General features: G+C 38.1%; 1 protein-coding gene across 3 annotated transcripts in view; it reads left to right on the forward strand.

Moving 5' to 3' along the window:
- PINX1 (PIN2 (TERF1) interacting telomerase inhibitor 1) overlaps window positions 1-23,605 on the forward strand; it is a 163,101-nt gene that overhangs the window by 50,858 nt on the left and 88,638 nt on the right. For all 3 annotated transcript variants that reach the window (XM_049865210.1, XM_049865212.1, XM_049865211.1), the window contains exon 6: window positions 10,364-10,440. In XM_049865210.1, the coding sequence (XP_049721167.1) occupies window positions 10,364-10,440 (77 nt within the window). The remainder of the gene's footprint in view (window positions 1-10,363; window positions 10,441-23,605) is intronic.

A 23,605-nucleotide genomic window follows, 5' to 3' on the forward strand; every position in this document is an offset into this window, starting at 1 on the left:
CACAATTAGAAAAACATCTAAAATAATTATAAATAAAGGACTCTTACATGAAAATACCTGTTCCTCCTCTCATGGACCTTGTTATATGAATCTGGGCACGGGGAGCCTTTTTTCTTGGTTCTTAAAAATGCTCTGGCCAATTAAGACTAATAGATAAGTCAAATCCATATTGACAACATGTCTTTCCTGTCCTTTTTATTTATTGTCAGTTTATCAGCAGTATTTGTTCAGATTTGATCATAATTCAGAACTGAAACCAATAATCTTCTAAACTCATTTTGAATATATATATTTTATTTAGAAGTGAGCATAACTTTATAATATTCATAAATTATTAGGCCAGGGCAGTTAACAAATAAGTATTTCCAAATTGCTTCTATCTTCACATTTTGATCTACCTTTAAGCTCCTGTCCATTGGTCTCTGACTCTTTTTTCTTCTCTGTGTTCTTGTGTTCCAGATCAAGTCCAGTGTAAGACCTGTAGCAATGCTAGTTTCTACATTTGCTTAAGGGAACTTTGCTAAAGCATAAAAATTTCTGATACAAGAACCCATCACCAAAACTTTAGAAACATTTGCACCTTCATTGGTACATCTTCCTGTCTCTACCAGCTTTGCATTTTCCCTTTGATTTTTAGATTTGTTTTTTATCTCAGTGTGTTTGCATTTTGACTCCTGTTTTAGAATAGTGACCTCCCATGTATTCTCCCTTCCTTAATCCCTCCAGCAGTCCTTTTAGTTGACTTGCTGTAAAATATGTCTGTATTTGCATTTCTTTTAGGGTATTTCTTCCATTCCAGAATCTTGGTTAGGGGTAAATGGCCAATACATATTTTGAACTAAGCACAACTCCTTTTTATGAAATAGGAACAGCCATCCTTAACATGCCCTGCAGTGGAAAATGAATTATGTTGATGATAAAGCTGTTGATGACTCTAGACCTCCTAAGTGTTGGTCCATTTCTCCCCACCATGATAAATTTTATTCCCACTTTTCTGGTTCATTTTCTGAGTTCCTGTCTATAATAGGCTTCATTTTGTGCTTTTGTTGGGGGAGGGGGGTCTTTTTTTAATGGGTTCTACTTAATAATAAGATAAAAAGAAAAAAACCCAGTGCCGTTCAGTCGATTCCATTCCAGTAAAGGCTTGGTTTCTACCTGAGGTAAAAAAAAAAAAAAAGAGAGAGCAGCCTATAGTGCCCCAAAGGAGCACTCCCTTCCTGAAAGGAACAGGTCATACTGAGTGGATCATTTAATCTGGTACTGTGCCTATGAAACTCGTTTTGACAATTGGTTTAGAAATAAATCAAAGGATGTTTTGTTTTTTAATTTCATGGACACTGAGCAGTACCATATTTGAATGCCCCAGTGATAGTCAGTGAACTAGCACCTTCAGGGTCATGATATTACTTTGCCAAGTCAGTTTGCTATAGGAAGCCAAGAAGACAAGTGAGTCAGTGGCAGGTGGAACTTGGGCTACCAACTCAAATCAAAAGTGCCTGTGTCTAACCTCGTGCCTCACTTCCCCAGACACTAAGTTTTTATTTCTAATAGTTATGTTTTAAAGACATTTTACACTGAAGCTGACTAATGGGAATAGAGTTGGCTAACTGCTTACAGAGTGTAATAGGTAGAAGTGGATATTCCAAAGAAGTAATTTTAATTTAGTTGGTTTGTGGGTTTGAAATTAAGGTTAAAGAATTCAGGTTGTTTTTATCCTTTGGACATTATTTTTACCAGAAGCCATTTAATTTCCTGCTCTTATTGCATATTTTTTTGTTTTGTGATGATATAGCTATAATAGCAAAGAACATTTTAAAAAGAAAAAGTTGAAATCCCTTCGCTCTTATACAGTAAATTTTATATGCATTTGTTATTTTTTTAATAATTTTTATTGTGCTTTAAGTGAAAGTTTACAAATCAAGTCAGTCTCACACAAAAACCCATATACACCTTGCTACACGCTCCCAAATACTCTCCCCCTAATGAGACAGCCCGCTCTCTCCCTCCACTCTCTCTTTTCATGTCCATTTCGCCAGCTTCTAACCCCCTCCACCCTCTCATCTCCCCTCCAGGCAGGAGATGCCAACATAGTCTCAAGTGTTCACCTGACCCAAGAAGCTCACTCCTCACCAGCATCCCTCTCCAACCCATTGTCCAGTCCAATACATGTCTGACGAGTTGGCTTCGGGAATGGTTCCTGTCCTGGGCTAACAGAAGGTCTAGGGGCCATGACCACCACAGTCCTTCTAGTCTCAGTCAGACCATTAAGTCTGGTCTTATGAGAATTTGGGGTCTGCATCCCACTGTTCTCCTGCTCCTTCAGGGGTTCTCTGTTGTGTTCCCTGTCAGGGCAGTCACCGGTTGTAGCTGGGCATCATCTAGTTCTTCTGGTCTCAGTATGATGTAGTCTCTGGTTCATGTGGCCCTTTCTGTCTCTTGGGCTCGTAATCGCCTTGAGTCCTTGGTGTTTGTCATTCTCCTTTGATCCAGGTGGTTTGAGACCAATTGATGCATCTTAGATGGCTGCTTGCTAGTGTTTACGACCCCAGATGCCATTCTTCAAAGTGGGGTGCAGAATGTTTTCTTAATAGATTTTATTATGCCAATTGACTTAGATGTCCCCTGAAACCATGGTCCCCAGACCCCTGCCCCTGCTATGCTGGCCTTCGAAGTATTCAGTTTATTCAGGAAACTTCTGTGCTTTTGGTTTAGTCCAATTGTGCTGCCCTCCCCTGTATTGTGTGCTGTCTTTCCCTTCACCTAAAATAGTTCTTATCTACTGTCTAATTAGTGAATGCCCGTCTCCCACCCTCCCTCTCTCCCCGCTCTCGTAACCACAAAAGAATGTTTTCTCAGTTTAAACTATTTCTCAAGTTCTTATAATAGTGGTCTTATGCAATATTTGTCCTTTTGCAGCTGACTAATTTCACTCAGCATAATGCCTTCCAGGTTCCTCCATGTTATGAAATGTTTCACAGATTCCTCACTGTTCTCTATCAATGCATAGTATTCCATTGTGTGAATATACCATAATTTATCCATTCATCCGTTGATGGGCACCTTGGTTGCTTCCATGTTTTTGCTATTGTAAACAGTGCTGCAATAAATGTGGGTGTGCATATATCTGTTCCTGTAAAGGCTCTTATTTCTCTAGCATATATTCCAAGGAGTGGGGTTGCTGGATCATATAGTAGTTCTAGTTCTAGCTTTTAAAGGAAGCGTGAAATCGATTTCCAAAGTGGTTGTACCATCTGACATTCGCACCAGCAGTGTAGAAGTGTTCCAATCTCTCCACAGCCTCTCCAACATTTATTATTTTGTGTTTTTTGGATTAATGCCAGCCTTGTTGGAGTGAGATGAAATCTCATTGTAGTTTTGATCTGCATTTCTCCAATGGCTAATGATTGTGAACATTTCCTCATGTATCTGTTAGCTACTTGAATGTCTTCTTTAATGAAGTGTCTATTCATATCTTTTGCCCATTTTTTAATTGGGCTATTTCTCTTTTTGTAGTTGAGTTTTTGCAGTATCGTGTAGATTTTAGAGTTCAGGCGCTGATCAGAAATGTCATAGGTAAAAACTTTTTCCCAGTCTGTAGTTAGTCTTTTTACTCTTTTGGTGACGTCTTTGGATGAGCTTAGGTGTTTGATTTTTAGGAGCTCCCAGTTATCTAGTTTTTCTTCTACATTCTTTATAATGTTTTGTATACTGTTTATGCCATGTACTAGGGCTCCTAACGTTGTCCCTATTTTTTCTTCCAAGATCTTTATCATTTTAGACTTTATATTTAGGTCTTTGATCCATTTTGAGTTAGTTTTTGTGCATGGAGTGAGGTATGGGTCTTGTTTCATTTTTTTGCAGATGGATATCCAGTTATGCCAGCACCATTTGTTAAAAAGACTGTCTGGAATTTCCCGTTTCACTGTTTTGGCGCCTTGTCAAATATCAACTGCTCATATGTGGATGGATTTATGTCTGGATTCTCAATTCTGTTACATTGGTCCATGTATCTGTTGTTGTACGAGTACCAGGCTGTTTTGACTACTGTGGCAGTATAATGGGTTCTAAACTGAGGTAAAGTAAGGCCTCCAACTTTGTTCTTCTTTTTCAGTAATGCCTTATTTATCCAGGGCCTCTTTCCCTTCCATATGAAATTGGCGATTTGTTTCTCCATCTCATTAAAGAATGTCCTTGGGATTTTGCTCGGAAGTTCATTAAATGTATAGATCGCTTTTAGTAGAATAGACATTTTTATAATGTTAAGTCTTCCTATCCACAAGCAAGATATGTTCTTCCACTTATGTAAGTCTCTTTTGGTTTCTTGCAGAAGTGTACTGTAGTTTTCTTTGTATAAGTCTTTTACATGAATAAATCTGGTAAGATTTATTTGTAAGTATTTTATCTTCTTGGGGGCTACTGTAAATGGCATTGATTTGGTGATTTCCTTTTAGATGTTCTTTTTGTTGGTGTAGAGGAATCCAACTGATTTTTGTATGTTTATCTTGTATCCTGATAATCTGCTGAGCTCTTGTATTAGTTTCAGTAGTTTTCTGGAGGATTGCTTAGGATTTTCTGTTTATAAGATCATGTCATCTGCAAATAGAGATACTTTTACTTCTTCCTTTCCAATCTGGATACCCTTTATTTCTTTATCTAGCCTAATTGCTCTGGCTAGGACTTCCAGCACAATGTTGAATAAGATAAAGGCCATCCTTGTCTGCTTCCTGATCTCAGTGGGAATGTTTTCAGGCTCTCTCCATTTAAGGTGATGTTGGCTGTTGGCTTTGTATAAATGCCCTTTATTATGTTGAAGAATTTTCCTTCTATTCCTATTTTGCTGAGAGTTTTTATCATGAATGGGTCTTGAACTTTGTCAAATGCCTTTTCTGCATCAATTGATAAAATCACGTGATTCTTGTCTTTTGTTTTATTTATGTGATGTATTACATTAATTGTTTTTCTAATGTTGAACCATCCCTGCATCCACTGCCGTCGAGTCGATTCCAACTCATAGCGACCCTATAGGACACAGTATAACTGCCCAATAGAATTTCCAAGGAGCGCCTGGCGGATTTGAACTGCTGACCTCTTGGTTAGCAGCCATAACACTTAACCACTGTGCCACCAGGGTCACTGTGAGTCAGAACCAACTCAAAGGCATTGGCCATCCCGGCATACCTGGTATGTATCCCACTTGGTCATGGTGAATTATTTTTTTGATATGTTGTTGAATTCTATTGGCTAGAATTTTGTTGAGGATTTTCGCATCTACATTCATGAGGAATATAGGTCTGTAATTTTCTTTTCTTGTGGTGTCTTTACCTGGTTTTGGTATCAGGGATATGGTGGCTTCATAGAATGAGTTTGGTAGTATTCCATCCTTTTCTATGCTCTGAAATACCTTCAGTAGTAGTGTTGTTAACTGTTCTCTGAAAGTTTGGTAGAACTCTGCAGTGAAGCTGTCCGGACCAGGGCTTTTTTTTGTTGGGAGTTTTTTGATTACCTTTTCAATCTCTTCTTTTGTTATGGGTCTATTTAGTTGTTCTATTTATGTATTTAGTTTAGGTAGGTAGTGTGTTTCTAGGAATTCATCCATTTCTTCTAGGTTTTCAAATTTGGGTATAGTTTTTCTTAGTAATCTGATATGATTCTTTTAATTTCAGTTAGGTCTGTTGTAATATCGCCCATCTCATTTCTTATTCGGGTTGTTTGCATCAGCTCCTGTTTTTCTTTTGTCAGCTTGACCAATGGTTTATCAATTTTGTTGATTTTTTTCAAAAAACCAGCTTTTGGTCTCGTTAATTCTTATCAGTTGTTTTTCTGTTTTCTATCTCATTTACTTCAGCTCTAATTTTTATTATTTGTTTTTTTCTGGTGCCTCTGGGTTTCTTTTGTTGCTCTCTTTCTTTTTGTTCAAGTGGCAGGGATAATTCTTTGATTTTGGCCCTGTGTTCTTTTTGGATGTGTGCATTTATTGATGTAAATTGGCCTCTGAGCACCGCTTTTGCTGTGTCCCAAAGGTTCTGATAGGAAGTGTTTTCATTCTTATTGGATTCTCTGAATTTCTATTCCATCCTTAATGTCGTCTGTACTCCAGTCTTTTTTGGGCTGCGTATTGTTCAGTTTCCAAGTGTTTGATTTCTTCTCCCTGCTTTTCCTGTTATTGATTTCCACTTTTATGGCCTTATGGTCAGAGAAGATGCTTTGTAATATTTCAGTGTTTTGGATTCTGCTAAGGCTTGCTTTATGACCTAATATGTGGTCTATTCCAGAGGATGTTCCATATGCACTAGAAAAGAAAGTATAGTTGGTTGCTGTTGGGTAGAGTGTTCTGTATATGTCTGCAAGGTCAAGTTGGTTGATTGTGACACTTAGATCTTCCCTGTCTTTATTGAGCTTTTTTTCTGGATATCCTGTCCTTCACTGAAAGTGGTGTGTTGAAGTCTCCTACTATTATTGTGGAGGTGTATATCTCACTTTTCAATGCTGATAGAGTTTGTTTTATGTATCTTGCAGCCCTGTCATTGGGTGCATAAATATTCAATATGGTTATATCTTCTTGGTGTATTGTCCCCTTAATCATTATATAGTGTCCTTCCTTATCCTTTCTGATGGATTTATCTCTGAAGTCTATTTTGTCAGAAATTAATTTTGCCACTCCTGCTCTTTTTTGATTATTGTTTGCTTGATATATTTTTTTCCATCCTTTGAGTTTTAGTTTGTGTTTCTAAGTCTAAGGTGTGTCTCTTTTAGGCAGCATATAGATGGATCTTGTTTTTTAATCCATTCTGCCACTATCTGTCTCTTTATTGGTGCATTTAGTCCATTAACGGTAATTATGGATAGGTATGAGTGTTTTTTTTTTTTATGTCTTTTTTTGTGTGTTGACAGTTTCTTTTTCCCACTTGATTTTATGTGCTGAGTAGATTTTCTTTATATATTGTCCTTTCCTCCTGTTTGTTGTTGTTGATTTCGTTTCTGCTGAGTCTGTATTTTTTCCTTCTATTTTATTTTGATGAGTAGGATAGTTTGTCTCCTTTGTGGTTACCTTATTATTTACCCCTATTTTTCTAAGTTTAAAACTAACTTTTATTTCTTTTTATCACCGTATCTTCCTCTCCAGATGGAAGGTGTATGATTACATTATTAGTCCCTCTTTATTATTTTAATGTTGTCTTCTTTTATATAATAACATTGCTGTTACCCTGTGTTGGGCTTTTTTTTTTTTTTTTTTAAATCTAGCTTTGTTTTTTTGGATTTTCCTGTCTGAGTTGACTTGTGGTTGCTCTGCCCAGTGTTCTAGTCTTGGGTCGATACCTGATATTATTGATTTTCTAGCGAAAGAACTCCCTTTAGTATTTCTTGTAGTTTTGGTTTGGTTTTTACGAATTCTCTCAAGTTGTGTTTATCTGGGAATGTCTTAATTTCACCTTCATATTTAAGAGACAGTTTTGATGGATATATGATTCTTGGCAGACAGTTTTTTTCCTTCAATTTTTTAAATATCTCGTCCCATTACCTTCTTGCCTGCATGGTTTCTGCAGAGTAGTCCGAGCTTATTCTTATTCTCTTTCCTTGTAGGTGACTTTTTGTTTATTCCTCGCTGCTCTTATAATTCTCTCTTTATCTTTGGTTTTGGCAAGCTTGATTATGTCTTGGTGACTTTCTTTTAAGATCTATGTTATGTGAAGTTCGATTAGCATCTTGGATAGATATCTTCTCATCTTTCACAATATCATTGAAGTTTTCTGCCAACAAATATTCAACAATTTTCTCTGTGTTTTCTGTTATCCCTCCCTGTTCTGGTACTCCAGTCACTCAGAGGTGATTTCTCTTGATAGAGCCCCACGTGGTTCTTAAGGCTTCTGCATTTTTAAAAAATTTTTTATCTGGTTTTTCTTCAAATATGTTAGTGCCAAGTGATTTATCTTCGAGTTCAGAAATTCTAGCTTCTACTTGCTCAATCCTGCTCCTCTGACTTTCTATTGAATTATCTAATTCTGTAATTTTATTGTTAATCTTCTGAATTTCTGATTGCTATCTGTCTATGGATTTTTCCAGCTTATTAAACTTTTCATTATGTTCCTGAATAATCTTTCTAATTTCTTCAGTTGCTTTATCTGTGTGTTCCTTGGCTTGTTCTGCATATTGCCTCATTTCCTTCCTGATGTCTTGAAGGGTTCTGTATATTAAACTTTTGTATTCTGCATCTGGTAATTCCAGGAATGCACTTTCATCTAGAAGATCCCTGGATTCTTTGTTTTGAGAGCCTGTTGAGATGATCATGGTCTGTTTCTTAATGTGACTTGATATTGACTGTTGTCTCCAAGCCATCTATAAGTTATTGTATTAGTTTATGCTTGCTTACTGTTGTAGGTGCTTGCTTTGTTTTGTTTTAGTATACCCCTATGGGTTGTTTGAGTGAGTTAGCTTGATTATTTTCGCCTTTGGAGCTCTGGTGTCCTATCCCCAGCTGGCTAGAGCTGTTATCAGGTACATCAGTCTAGGAGTCCATTCAGTTTTCTTATATGAATTCAGCTCAGTTGTCCAGGTAGCTGACCATCAAGTGTGTGGTACAGGCTCTGTCCTATAGTCTTAGAGGGGCAGGGGTGATTGACATATATACCAGTATCTGATTGCAGCAGGGGGTCATGCTCTGAACAAGGCAGGGAGCTGAGAACCAACCCCCAACTGTCTCTGATGAAAATGCGTCTCTGTGTCCTAGAGCGTGCTGGTGGGTAGGTTCTGAAGAGGGACCATGGGTACCCAATGTTTTTGGTTGTAAGGACTGGGAGGTACCAGTTATCTTTGGACCCCTGTCGTGGGTGGCTGGGTTACCTGAGTGGAGCTACCAGTCCTTAGGTCCCTGATGTGGATAGGTGAGGACCTTGTTTAATAGGGAACCCCAAAAAAACCAATGTCAAACGTCTAATACCTGCCTCTCCACAGCACAGGTGAAATGGTTGGAGTTTGCCAGGAAGGGCCTGTTCTTCAAAAATAGGCCCACACAGGTCCATGCAGAAGGGAAAGGTGCTCAAGGTCCACGGATGGTTTACGCCTAGATAGGAGTCGCTTCTGTCCTGAGCTCCCCTGGTTAATGGAGCTAGCAAATTATCTTTTCCCCCCAGTTGCAAATTTTTTCCTTCCCCGAGGCCGGGAGGATGGCTCTAGGTGCTCACCAGGGTCTATCTCAGGCCCAGGGATTCAGCCACTTGGGGGTTGGGGGGGGCACAGTAAAATATACAGAAGTACTTAGCTTTTGACGAGAGCGCGCCGTTCTCCTTAGGTTCCGGAGGTGTGAGTGGGCTGTGTGGCTGGCTGCTTCTCCCTGAGGAAACTGCGGCTGAAAGCTAGTACCAGCCTGCCACCTCCACTGCCACTGCTGCTCCGGGAATGGTGCCTGAGGGCTTCCCATGATTCAGGTCCGGTAACTCCTCTCCACTTCTGAATGGCCTCTTCTTCCCCCTGCCCGTTGGTTCATTGTCTAAGCTTGCCTTGGATGCTCAGGGCTCCCAGGTTGTCACAAATATACTCGTTTCACTTGTTTTTTTGGGTCTTTGTTGTAAAGAGGGCTCAACGGAAGCATCTGTCTATTCCGCCATCTTCTGCATTTGTTATTTTTGAATTTCCACTCATTCAGTTGATGAGCTCCTATTTTCAGATATGGTATGTTCTTTTTCATGTGCATATATGTGGGGTTTTGAAGCTACATATCTAGCAGCATTTATTTTATCCAATATTGTGTAATCTGAGTAAGTAGCCCATGTCTCTTGGAAGTAAATAAGATCCGGTTTATAAATGGGGAACCCAGAAAGCCAGAAGTCACAACCTGATGGCATACCAATAGTAGAGCTAGCTTTAGAACTTAGTTTTCCTCATGTTCTAGTTGTTTCTACAATTAAGAGAAAATGTCAAGGATCTTGATTCTAAAACACGTATTTGATTTTTAAATGATTTTAAATTCAATTTTATTTATTAATTAAAAATAACAGATAATTTATTTATTGAATGTACATCTGGTGGCACAAAAGCTTAAGTGCTTGGCTGCTAAACAAAATATTGGTTTGAACTCACCCAGCAGCTCCAAGGGAGAAAGACCTTGTGATCTGTTTCAGTGAAGATTACAGCCAAGAAAACCCTATGGAGCAGTTCTACTCTGTCACGTGGGGTTGCTATGAGTTGGAAATGACGGCAGCCACCACCATTAAGAAGAATCGGTGAAAGGGGGGCTGGCTGAAAGTCAATAATTTACAAGATTGTATCTTCTCCAAGAAACATATTCCTTTCAAGAGTTTCTTAATTTATATTTGTGTTCTTTATTTTTAAAAGAATGTTATTAATGAAAGGCATGATTTTTTTTTAGGGAAGGATCTATCTTCTCGGAGCAAAATGGATCTTGACTGCATTTTTGGGAAAAGGCAGAATAAGAAGACTCCTGAGGTATTAAGCCACATATATTTTGTTTTAACACAGTTTGATTTTCAACTGTGTATAGGACTGTTTATTACTAGTAGTACTTTTCAGACAAAGTCTACCCAAGAAATCTTTTAGAGGTTTCATACAAAGTGCAAATATGAACCTCATGATAACAATAGTTGGTAGATAATACATTTTATAATGAATCTAAAAAAGGATATGCATCATCTGTTGGTTTTTGTTTGTTTTCTGGTGTGAGAACCGAATTCAACTCAGGGAAGAATACCTATTGCTGATTTGTTCAAAGAGAAAATATTTATCTCATTACCATGAGGAGAGGGAGGTTGCTCGCAGTGTTTTTGTTTATTTTGCACAGACTGCATTAACAATTTGGAATATGAATTGAGGAGGAAGAATATCAGTTGCATAGCCCAGTACTAGTCTATTCCATTTTAAAAGCATTTTGAGGCTGTTGTATCAGTATTGAAAATCTGGACTACTACATTTAGTATTTCCTCCATGTTACAATATTGTTTGTTTCAAAACCAGAAGGTAAGAATAGGGTGACTAAACTCCACCTTAAATATGATGAATCCGTAATTCATAATTCCATTTATTTAATACTTCCCAAACATAAAATTGGGCTGTGTAACATGGCAAAGAATTTTTATGCCACTTCTAAGCATAAGAGGCAGTCCTAGATGTAGTTTGGATATCAAAATACTAGGATTTTTGAAATGTGGATTTTTGGAGATAATGGGATAAAATATTTAAAATTGCTATTATCTAGGAAAGTCTAGAATATATGGTTGCTGTAATGATTAATCAGCTAATCTGGTATGTCATACTTATGTTCCTTTATTAATTCTTAGCCAAGGTCCTAAGCAACCAGAACAAAAAAGAGGACCTATCTCACTTATTTCTGGCATTTCTCCAGACTGACAGAAATATTTTTCCAGGGGATACGTATTTGTTACTTAATATTAAACATTTTTAACCCATTGCTTTGTAGTTGATTCTGACTCATAGTGGCCCTGTAGGTCAGAGTAGAACTGCCTCATAGGGTTTCTAAGGAGTGGCTGGTGAATTTGAACTGTGACCTTTTGGTTAGCAGCTGAGCTCTTAACCACTGTACCACCAAAGCTCCTAAACATTTTTTTAGAGTTATTAGACGTTGTGATTAGTGATTTCCTTTGCAGATTGGGACTAAATCCTTAGGTCTTCTGCCCCTACAACCTTTAGTAATAGTGAGGATAGTTTAAGTGCTTGCTTACAGAGGAAAGAGGCACTGTAAAGGAAAATTGGATTCCAGTGTCTTGCTAAGGTGGGGTGCCCTGTAAAATCTATGCTGAGTCATGTTAAAGGCAGCCCGATCATTAGGCAGAAAGTTTTCTGACATCAGGCCACAGTGAATGTTTCATCCACAAGAAGGTATTGGAAAGAGCCCTGGTCATCAGGAAACCCGGTTTCTGATCATATCTCTACCACTCAGTGATTAATGTGTGACCTTGACTAGGCCACTCTCCCTTGTTCACCAAGAACTTGGCACCTGGTTTATCTCAGTCTTCTCTCTAATCCCTCTCCTTTGGTTATCCTCAGTAATTTCAGCATCCTCAGGAAGAGCCAGCCTCACAATCCCTTACCCTCTTGTGTTCTGTCACCTCTACTCTGCTGTAACAACTCACTCCCACACCTCTATCTTTGCATATCTCACCTGGTACCCCTGACTGGAACCTCCTATCAGTTCTAGCTCTCCCAGTCTTTTATTCCCGCTGCCCTGGCCTTTCCAAATCTTTGCATTGCCTGTTTATCTTATCCTTGCTGCCAACCCCTTGTACCTCCAACCCCATCTTTTCCAGCACCCTCTTTGAAATTTTATAGTTCAATAGATCAGGGAAAGAAATGTTATTTATGGGCTTTTGGTAGAACTTTAAAAGAATTTATGTAGTTAGTGCAGGAAAGCTTTAGTTATAGAAGATTAGAGGTTTCTAATCCTCTGGCAAACATCCATTTGAGGACTTATTAGTGTTAGGTTGCATGAGGTTTTTCAACACTGTTCTGTGTTACTTGACTTTTTGGTGTTATAGCCATTCATAATCACGTTAAAGCTAGCAATTCATCTGTATTTGAGGGGCTTCAGAAACAGTTTCTTAGAGCTAGCCCAGGGAAACTCTATTTTTTGGTGTAATTGGTATAGAGAAGAACAGTCTTGATATAATACTGTGTTTCATGAAAGATTTATATCCAGCCACATCTTAACCTCTCTTTTTCTAGTTTAATGTTTTCTCCTGATGATACATTTAACTGTTGGTGAGGCTGCTTTATATTAATTTTCTGCTCTCAGTCTGTAGCAGTGGTGCACTCCAGTCACCTAAGGATCTTTGAAAAAAATGGTAATGCCAGAGACCCACCCGACACCAATTAAATCCAAATCTTGGCATAGGGTCTAGACATCAGTATTTTAGAAAAGAGGGGGGGGAAAAAAGCCTACCCAAATGTTTCAGGTGATTCTAATGTGTGTAAGGAGTAAGGATTGAGACCCGCTGGTAGAAGCCCTGATAAATACCTAGTATGTGGTAGAGAGGAGCCCTGGTGGCACAGAAGTTAAAGCACTCAACTGCTAACTGAAAGATCAGCAGTTGGAACCCACTAGCCGCTCAGTGGGAGAAACATTTGGCAGTCTGCTTCCGTAAACATTTATAGCCTCAGAAACTCTATGGGGCGGTTCTACTCTCTGTCCCACAGGGTCACAATGAGTTAAAATTGACTCAACGGCAATAGGGATGCTGGTAGAGCTTCTGGATTTAGTGTCATGTGTGTTGCCTAGGACAGTGCTTCTCAAATTTTAATGTGCATATGAATTCTTCTGGGGATCTTGTCAAAGTGCAGATTCTCGTCAATGAGGTTGAGATTCCACATTTCCAACAAGCTCTCCAATGCTGCTGCTGGTCCGTACACCCTACTTTGAGTAATAAGGGCCTATGCAATATTTTATGTTAGACTTATGCCTCTGTGTGTGTGTGTGTGTGCGTACACACATATAATAGAATTTATTTCAATCTAATCACATTTTAAGGCACCAAATAAGAAACTTTCTAGAAAGCAGAGTCACTTACATACATGTGGATTTTTATATATTAAGTTTGCTTTTATTGAGGTACACTTGTACTGCCTTGAATAAACTGTTGCTAAGAAGCCTTACTGTGTTAGTTACAACAGCTCTTATAGCCAAGGGCAAGAGGTCTTTGATCAGATTTGTTTGAAAATACAACCTCTTTTAGCTCCTATTCTCAGCTGGAAGGAATATTGCTTTGCTTTTACTCCCTTGACCCCCAAGGCAACATTGGTCTGGATTTATAGTTTGTGTTGCCACGGCAAAGGTGCTGCTGGGGGTCAAATACCTTAACGTCTCAGAAACCGTGCTAGTATTGAATGTTAAAACAGGAATACCTCTCTGGGTAAGGTGCTGATATTGATCTTGTCTTCTGCGTCTAGATTTGAAAAACCTGGGGCATTGACCACATTTCTGGGTTGGGCAACAGACCTAAGCCAAGTCTATTAATTTCTACAACCCCTGACTATTATAATAACAGAAATTATAATTTTATTAACATCTATGTGCCAGATACTGTGCTAAGTATTTACAATATTGTCTCATTTAATCCTCATAATAACCCTATGAAGTAGGCATTATTATCTCCTTTTAGCAATGTGGAAATTGAGGCTCTCACACAACTGAGAGATTTGTCACAAAGCTCCATAGTGGTCAAGTGGGATTTAAATCCCTCCAGCTCCAAAGTCAGTGTTCTTTCCCATATACCACATTACTGCCAATGTTAATGCGCTTTTTTGGATTTTTTTTTTTTTACATCTGCGTTTAAGTGATTTTGTTATGCTTCAGTAGTTTTCTTTGAGATTTTGTCGAAGTCAACAGTAGTTAATACTATGTCATAACTTTGGGGGACAAATATTGGCTGTTATTCCCATTTTGTTGGGAAAAAAAAAAAAAAAGGTCTACCTTGCCTTCAGTCAAAGTTGAATTATTTTGGGTTTAGAAACATACTACCAGTTGCCTGGGCCAGCTTTGTGAACAATTTTACATCCTCATTGGAGCTATAGGCTGTATTAAGAGCTAGCCTGAGATTCTGGAGCACAGATGCTGTGCTACTTGTGTATTTTCTGGTCTCTCAAATGAGTTGAATTTATATCCAGAAAACATTGGCAGCTATTAATTATTGGTCCCAAGGCCTTGAGTTGGTTGTTTTTTTTTGAATAATTATAGATTCTCTGAAAGTTGCAAAGTTGGTACAGAGGGGACCTGTGTTTCCCCCAGTGGTTACATCTTATATAACTATAGTACAAGATCAAAAACCAAGAAATTGAGATTGGTACATTCTGTGTGTATAATTCTATGTCACTTTACCACATCTGTGGATTCTGTAACCATTACCTCATTTAAGATACAGAGCTATTCCATCACCCACTTATGCTACCTTATGCTACACGCACTTCTAGTCACACCCCACCACCATCACCATTCCTAACCCCTGGCAACCACTGCTACTAAAAGTATTGTCTCATTTGAAATAGAATATAGTATGTACAGACCTTTGGTCTCACAGTTTGATGCTACATCTTCTCATATTGGTAGTGGTCAATACTCAGCTTAAGGGCTGATTGTATTTTTTGTGACCTATCTCTTGTGCTTATCCATGTTAGATTTTATGTCTTCTGTCTTAAGGGTCTTTAGAGAACAGCTTGTAGAAATCAGATCATTTGATGTCTTTAAAGTCCAAGTCTATTAAGTTATTTACTTTAGTAACTTCAGAAATATATCTAACTGTAAAGTGATATATAAATACAAAGTGGTATCATTATTATGTGACAGTTTATCATCTGTGACGTGTTGGTATAGGAGACCTTGGGCAGTGCCTTAGGGTATATTCATTATAGTGATGTTGGTGAATGCCTTTTTATTGCATGCAAAATTTGTGTGTGCACATGCATGAATGTATGGATGTATATGAAGTCCAGAGCTTTCAAAGACTTTCATAGGGGTTCTTGATCCAGAAAGAAGCTTTTGATCCATTACTTATGCATAAAAAACTTCTTCCCCATCAAAAACAAAAAAATTGCTTAAAATGAAATTTTCTTTGGGTGAGTCTTGTATTGTGTCATAGAGTAAACCATGGCAAGACAAGAATCTAATTTGTTAATTATTTGGAACATAATATAAAGAAAAAAAATAAAATGAAAGAACATCAGAACGAAACAATAACAACAGTACATGCTAAACTCAAACATGTAGGGTATGTTTCTGAAACTGAAAATCATTCCCTCTTCTATCCTCTCTCTGACCTTTATATATCCAACAAAAGGAATTTAAATGTGGACCATTTCAATCTGTTGCATACACTAGAATACTTTGTAACTTTTCAAGTGGTAGGAATATCAAGGAATTTTCTGCTCTAAGATTCCACAAAGAAAGGAGTTACGAGATTTTTGCAGATATGGAAAAAAGAAAGAATTTGACTATGATAGCTAGGAAGTTACCTTTTCCAGTTTGATGGTATCATGATTACTGTTTTCTAACTCTGAGAAATGCCATTGTGCTAGTTATGAAAACTTAAAGAGGACTAACGTTGCTCTCATCCCTGCGTTCCCAGTATGTGATTGATTCAGTGTTTGGCACATGGTAGGGATCCAAAAAAATAAAATAAAATTTCATTGTTTAAGATGTTAACTCATCTAAAAATTGTGGTTTATATATCTTCAGGGTTGATATTTGAAGTATCTTTTCCTTATGAAATGTTTTGATCAATAAATATCTCTTCTATGAGTGTAGGAAATATGCATCCATCCATTTTATGTTTTTGAAAGTCAATCCAATTTGCTATAAATTGGCTTTCAGACATTGCATTTCACTCTAGAATAGTTTTTCATAGGTTTGACTGTTTTTCAGTGCTATAGAATTTAAAGCATCTGCATCTCTTGGCGGGGGCTGTACTCTGACTCTATTGGCACTTAGTATTTCCTCAACCACAGAGGCTATCTAGAGGCACTGTTTCCCTAACCCAATCTGGCTGTTCAGGAGTACTTGCTTAAACAACGAATGATTCTCACAAACTACTGCTTATTCAAAAAAGAAAATTTAATTAAACTGCTCTGTTTGGGGATGGCTTGTTGTACATATCTAAGTCCTTCCTTTCCTCACAATCTCTGTACTATTAGTGGAAGGCATTGACTCTGGATTGGAGTGCACCTAAGCTGTAGATGTATGCACTTTCTACAGAGACAAAGAAATGATCGAATATATTGAATCAAAATTACTAAGGCCTCTTGAGCCATACAGCAGGTATTTCTGCTGACCGGTGCCTGCCAGGAGTTGTATATGAGAGAGAGACAGAGACAGAGAGACAGAGGCAGAGAGAGTGTGTGTGTGTGTGTGTGTGTGGCTTTTCCCATTTAGTTTGCAAGTTGGAGACGCTAAAAAAAAAATTCCACTAGTTCCTATCTAGTTGAACTTCCTGATATTTCTTTTTTTTTCTCTCTCTCTCTCTCTTTTTCTCATTTTTTTCCCTCCTCCACCTTCCCAGTTTCCTTCCTGTATCCACTTTGTTTCCTGATTCAGGCTTATCACTAGAGAAAATACTCCTAAACCAAGTTAAGGGTTGAGAATGTATTACCAGCGTTCCCGCTTTGTTTCTCTAAACAACATGCTTCTGGCATAGGCTCCTGGCAAAATAATTATCAGTGTCTTCACCTCTTTAACTTGATTAAATTAGAAACCTGACAGTATTTTTTATAGTCTCCCAGGATACCCAATTAATGATCATTTTCCTTAATTTCTTCAGATAGCTTTTGTCTTTTTAACTAAAGTATGACTTCTTTGCAGTTTGTATCACTTTCTTATCATTCATCTTGAATCCCTTTTCTTTCCCATTTCTCACTGATAGTGAGCAGACTCCTCTTTGCTGTTATTGATCGAAACTTCATGGAATATTTTGGGCCATTCTTTCTTCTAGTTCTATAAAAAAAAAACAAAACCAAACCCACTGCCATCGAGTCAATTCTGACTCTATAGGACAGAGTAGAACTGCCCCATAGAATTTTCAAGGAGCACCTGGCGGATTCAGACTGCTGACCTCTTGGTTAGCAGCTGTAGCACTTGACCAGTATGCCACCAGGGTTTCCTCTAGTTCTATAGAATGCCCTGAGTACCTCATGGCCCTCTCACTCCAGTTGCTGTCGAGTCGATTCCAACTCATGGGGACCCTATGTGTATCAAATAGTGCTGTGCTACATGGGGTTTTCAATAGCTGATTTTTTGGGAAGTAGATTGCCAGGCCTTTCTTCCGAGATACCTCTGGGTGGACTCAAACTGCTAAACTTTTGGTTAGCAGCCGAGCCGTTAACTGTTTGCACCACCCAGGGACGGCATATGAAAGATGATTTAGAAACAAGAATCCTTAATTCTTTTTATGTATACTTGAAATATCTTTGAATGGAAGGCTGTTTCTCCTTTAGTTCTTAATTTTCATGCCAATAACCTATATTCATGAATTAGGTTGAAGTTTTTAAATGGTTTACAGGATATGGGCTCTTAATCAGGCTGCCCACCTCTCCTCACTTCAGGTCTGGGCATCAACATTTGAAAATGGAGAGGTGTTCCCAGCATGGAATTGCTAACCTTGTAATGAAGAACCTTTTAGTTAGAGATAAATTTTGTATTTTGCCATGAGTCAGAGTCAACTCAATGGTGAATTTTTTTTTTTTTTTTAATTTATACTAAGCTCATGAACAAGCCAAATAATACACTTGGGTTCTAGAATTTAATATTTTCCAGCAGTTATGACATCTGAAATTCTTGTCATCATTTTGACCATTGATAACAGAATCAAGATTCCAAATAATCTCTCAAAGCTGGAACATTTGACCAAAACTAAATAGGTGAAATTTTATAAAAGATACATATTAGCTGATTTAATTATGGGAAGATCTGACTTAGTAGCAGTTAAATGAAAATTAAATTAGAGGGCAGGGCATATTATCCGAACACAAGTTTAACCTAAGCCAACATACATAGTATTGCAATTGTCCTGAGTGCAGTCTTGGTCTGTACGAGATTTGTTGCGTCTTGGTGCTGAAAACAGCAGGCTTTTTGCTTGTAAACTGTTCTATTCAAGCCAGGGTGCCATATTTTAAAAGAATGTGTTCAGAGAACAACATTAGGGTGTAAAGGTATCTGAAAAGCATGCTATGCTCAGAAACATATGAAAGAATTGGGTGTGTTCAGCAGACTAGCAGAAAATTCTGACTACACAGAGATAGTGACTTTGAATATGTGAATGGTTTCAGTGGTCCTATAGAAAAGGTAACAGGTTTGGTGAGTTTCATTAGAAGAACTAATATTGATGGATGAAATTTAGTAGAAACTTTGACTCAGGAAAAAAAAAAAAAAAGGCAACATAGGCTGACAGAGCTGGCCAGCTATAGGATGTACCTCATGGTAGTTTTCTGTAGGAATTCTTATAATAAGTAAGGAGGAAAAAAAAAGTGTACTCGAGTGTATTCCAATTCATGGTGGCCCCATGTGTTGCAGAGTAGAACTGCATTCTGTAGGGTTTATAAGGATGTTACCTTTTGGAAGTAGATTGCCAGACCTTTCTTCTGAGGCACCTCTGGGTAAGTTTGAACCACCAACCTTATAATTGGTAGTTGAGTCTTAACCATTTGAGCCACCAAGGTAAGAACTGAACTAAATGTATATGGCCCCTTCCAATCCTAAGGTTCTCTGATCCTAAGTAAAGAGAACACATGAAATAAGCATGGTGCATTCGAGCTTTGGTATGTTCAAATAAGAAATCATACAATCTTGAGGTAACATAACAAGCTGTCTGTCTTAACAGATTCAAGACTTAAATTAGAAATGTCAAATGGTAAGTCAGAGTTAGCTATCTTAGATTTCCTATTTTATATATAAACTCAGTGAGCGTTGGATTATATGTTCTTGTAGTAGATTATATTTTCTAAAGATGACCTCAACAATATCTCCTATTTCACATGTTCTTCTGAATTGAACTGTGCCATTCCCTCACCAGGGAGTAAAGTCTAATTTAATTTCCCTCCCCTTCAATCTGGTGACTTGCTTGTGCCCAATATAATCTAGCAGTAAGGAAGCAGTGTGACTTCTGAGACCTTGTTAGCTGTGATACTGTTCTTGAAATCTTCAGTCTTTATATAAGCAGTAAACCTGCCCTGAAACCTCCCTGCCATGAGAAACTATCAGGTGGAGGGTGTCATGGATTGAATTGTGTCCCCCAAAATATCCATCAACTTGGTCAGGTCATGATTCCCTTGTATGATTGTATGATTATCTACCATTTTATCTTCTGATGTGATTTCCCTATGTGTTGTAAATCCTATCACTATGATATAATAAGATGGATTAGTGGCAATTATATTGAGAGGTCTATAGAATTAGGTATGTCTTAAGCCAATCTCTTTTGAGATCTAAAAGAGAGAAGCAAGCAGAGTGGCATGGGGACCTCATACCACCAAGAAAGCAGCAATTCAAATCCACCAGCCACTCCTTGGAAACCCTATGAGGCAGTTCTACTCTGTCCTATAGGGCTGCTATAAGCCAAAATTGACTCGATGGCAACAGGTACTGACTAAACTCACTTATTGCTGATAAATCCTTCCTTTCTCAAAGTCCTCTAGCAAAGCGGCTCTTGGTTGTCATTTTGTCATTTCAGCAACTATAGAGGACTTTATAGGATGTCAATTTTGTTTTAATTAATGAATAAGGCAATAATCTTCTAATATGATGCCGGGACAATCTTGGGTAGAATTATAGTTTGTTTAGAGGGCAGAGAACTTGTTGCTTAAAAAAATTGAAAGAAACTCTTTTTTTCTACAGTGTAGTTTCTCCACAGCAGCTAGGGAGATTTTTTAAAAGTGTAATTGAGATCGTGCAACTACTGTGTTGAAAACCCTCCCAAGTTTTCCTTTCACTCTGAGAGTAAAAGCCAAATCCTTCCAATGGTGAGATCCCTATCCTCACCTCCCAACCCCACACGCAAATAATCCCTTCTCTAACCTCATCTTCTACTTTTCCCTTGCTCACTCTGTTGTAGTCACACTGACTTTTTTGCTTTTCTTCCAAGAAATGCTCTGCCTCAAGTCTATGTGGAAGCCCTGGTGGCTTAGTGGTTAACAGCTACAGCTGCTAACCAAAAGGTTGGCAGTTTGAATCCACCAAGCGCTCCTTGGAAATCCTGTGGGGCAGTTCTACTCAGTCCTATATGGTCGCTATGAGTTGGAATTGACTGGATGGCAACAAGTTTTGTTTTGTTTTTCAAGTCTATGTAGTTCAAGTTTTTTCTTTGTGGAATGTCTTACTCACATGTCATTTCAATCGCTCTTCCTTTATTACCCTATTTATTATTAAAAAACAAAGCACTGTAGCACTCTTGTACCCTCTCCTTTGCTCTGTTTTTCTCCATAGTACTTACCACCACATGACATACTAAGTATCGTATTTGTATGCGCATAACACACGTGTTATACAGTGTTTGCAGACTGCGCCCTTCCCCTCATGAGGTTTTTTGTAAGCATGCTATACTGATTTTTTTCTACATGTTGCTATAAAGAAAAAAATTAGCATAGCACACTTACAAAAATACCTCATGTGGAGGAGAGCGTGATTGGCAAAAAACCTGTAACGTGCACTTTATTTGCGTAAAATATGGATAATTTGCTTGTTTATTGTCTGTCTCCCTCAATAGATTGGAACCTTCACGAGGGCAAGAATTTTTTAAATTAAAAAAAAAAAAAAAACTTTTTTTTTTTTTTGGCATTTAGAGCCATGCCTGGCATGTGGTAGTTTCTCAATAAATTTTCTTTGAGCTGAATTCAGTTGTTATAGTATGCTTTAAGCATTGTGGAAACACAGACAAAAAAATAGAAAAAAAAAAATTTTTTTTTTTCTTTTTTTTTGGAGCTGTTAATTCTTACCGGGGGGTGTCAGGGAAAACTACAGAGAATTAATAATTGAGCGAGTCTTGAAGGGCAGGAGTTCTCTGGGTAGGCAGGGCATAGAAAAAGCAGGACAACAAGAGCAACGACTTACCCCGGGTCTCAACCTCAAATGCCAGTGGGGCCCAGGCAGGTAACTGTAAATGTGTGAAGTAGTCTGATTTTAAGACAATGGAGAATGAAGGAAACACCATTGGACTAGAAAACACATGTCCTGTCTGAAGGCATTCAGAAGTTATAAAATAATAATAGTGGTGATGATGATGAATATTCTTTAGGACAAGTGAAACATGTTTCACTGACACACTCTGCTAGTTTGTAATCTTTAGCTTATTTGGAGGCAAGAAAGCAGGATAGTTTCATGTCTTAAAGTATGGGATTACATAGCAGCAAAGACGAGCTACTTAGCACCATCTTGTTGCATATGCTAGGCAGTATACTGCACATATTTAAGATCTGCCTCCAGCCTACTGAATTTGTGGATATTACATCTGTCCTCTGTAAGAACTTGTATTCCTCTGTTATTTGCACTTCTACTTTCTGTTTTAGTGCCTGTCAAAGACATAAGCGCAGAGAAGAAGCTTAGAGAACTTACAGAACAATGGCAGCTTTCTGCTTGGAGTGAAACTGGTGTGATAGTGCATGAGATTGGCTTACTCACTGGCCTTGTCTAATTCAGAGAGCTTTTGAAATCATTCCAAGTGAATAAGAAGCATTACAGAGCTAGATTTTCTACTGAGCACAGCTTTTGATAAAAGGAAGAGGAGCTAGTTATTGACTTTTTGTTGCCTATTCTATCAGTGGTCTGTTAATCAACAGAGGATAAACTATTGCTTTCAGAAACAGGAAAGGATACCTCTTGGCTTAAAGGCATTTGTGCCTTTCTTTCATTTGTTTTTTTTTTCCTTTTATTGGTAGAGGATCTCTCCTCCAGCCATTTGCTCCTTGGGGGTTTTGTTAAGGACTGAAGGGAAACTGAAGGGGGCTGTTTTGATTTATCTTCTATCCTTTCCTTTTGGTCACTCCACAGGGCTAAAATAGCCGAGTTGGCTTTAATAAGTTGCCATTAGAGAACAAACATTAGCTGAAATAAAGTGATGCCTCACAATGAAAAATGTCCTGTGATTGGCTAATTAATCAGTCAAAGGGGTATGACATGGCTCATGGCTTGAGGGACTCTGCTAGAGACAAACAGGCTGTTGATAAATGGTTTTCCAACAAATTCATATATCAGGGAAAGTTAGTCATTTTTTAACTACAGTTTGTGTGACTGCAGTTTTTTCCAACTTTTTCTTTTCTGCTGCTCTTGCTTTTTAGGCTGCATTTTTTTCTGATTAGTAGAAAACTATAAGATTTTAGATATGAGAAATTATGTGCTTTCTACCTAGTCGTGTCTGTTATGCTGATTGGTTTTCACTGTCTCCATTTATCAATAGGTGAAAATCAGATAGATTTTTCCAAATTGATTTATGAAATTATCTTTCCTTGGCTGCCGTCAAAGTGAAGACATCTAGATTCTGGTCTGTGCTACCTGAGTTCAAATTCTGGCTCCATTATCTGTGAGCAGTTTGATACTGGGAGTTTACTTCACCTTTCTGTACTTTCCTTAATGGAGACAATGGTAATAATAGGGTCACATAATAGGATTGTTGTGACAATTAGATAGGATCATCTGTGAAGCTTTTGGAATCATGACTAGCACATGGTAAATACTCATTAATGTTAGTGTTTTGTTTTGTTTTTTTCTAATTGTGCTTTAAGTGAAAGTTCACAATTCAAGTCAGCTTCTCATACAAAAACATACACAGGTTGTTATGTGACCCTAGTTGCCCTCACTGTAATGTGACAGCACACGCATCCTCTTCACCTTGTATTTCCCCTGTCCATTCAGCCAGCTCCTGTTCCCTTCTGCCCTCTCATCTCACCTCCAGTCAGGAGCTGCCCACTTAGTCTCATGTGTCTACTTGAGCTAAGAAGCACAGTCCTCACCAGTATCATTTTATGTCTTATGGTCCAGTCTAACCTTTGTCTGAAGAGTTGGCTTCAGGAATGGTTTTAGTTTTGGGCTAACAGAGTCCAGGGGCCATGTCCTCTGGGGTCCCTCCAGTCTCAGTCAGACCATTAAGTCTGGTCTTTTTATGAGAATTTG

The sequence above is a fragment of the Elephas maximus genome, chromosome 22, assembly GCF_024166365.1.
Source record: "Elephas maximus indicus isolate mEleMax1 chromosome 22, mEleMax1 primary haplotype, whole genome shotgun sequence".
Lineage (NCBI taxonomy): Eukaryota > Metazoa > Chordata > Mammalia > Proboscidea > Elephantidae > Elephas > Elephas maximus.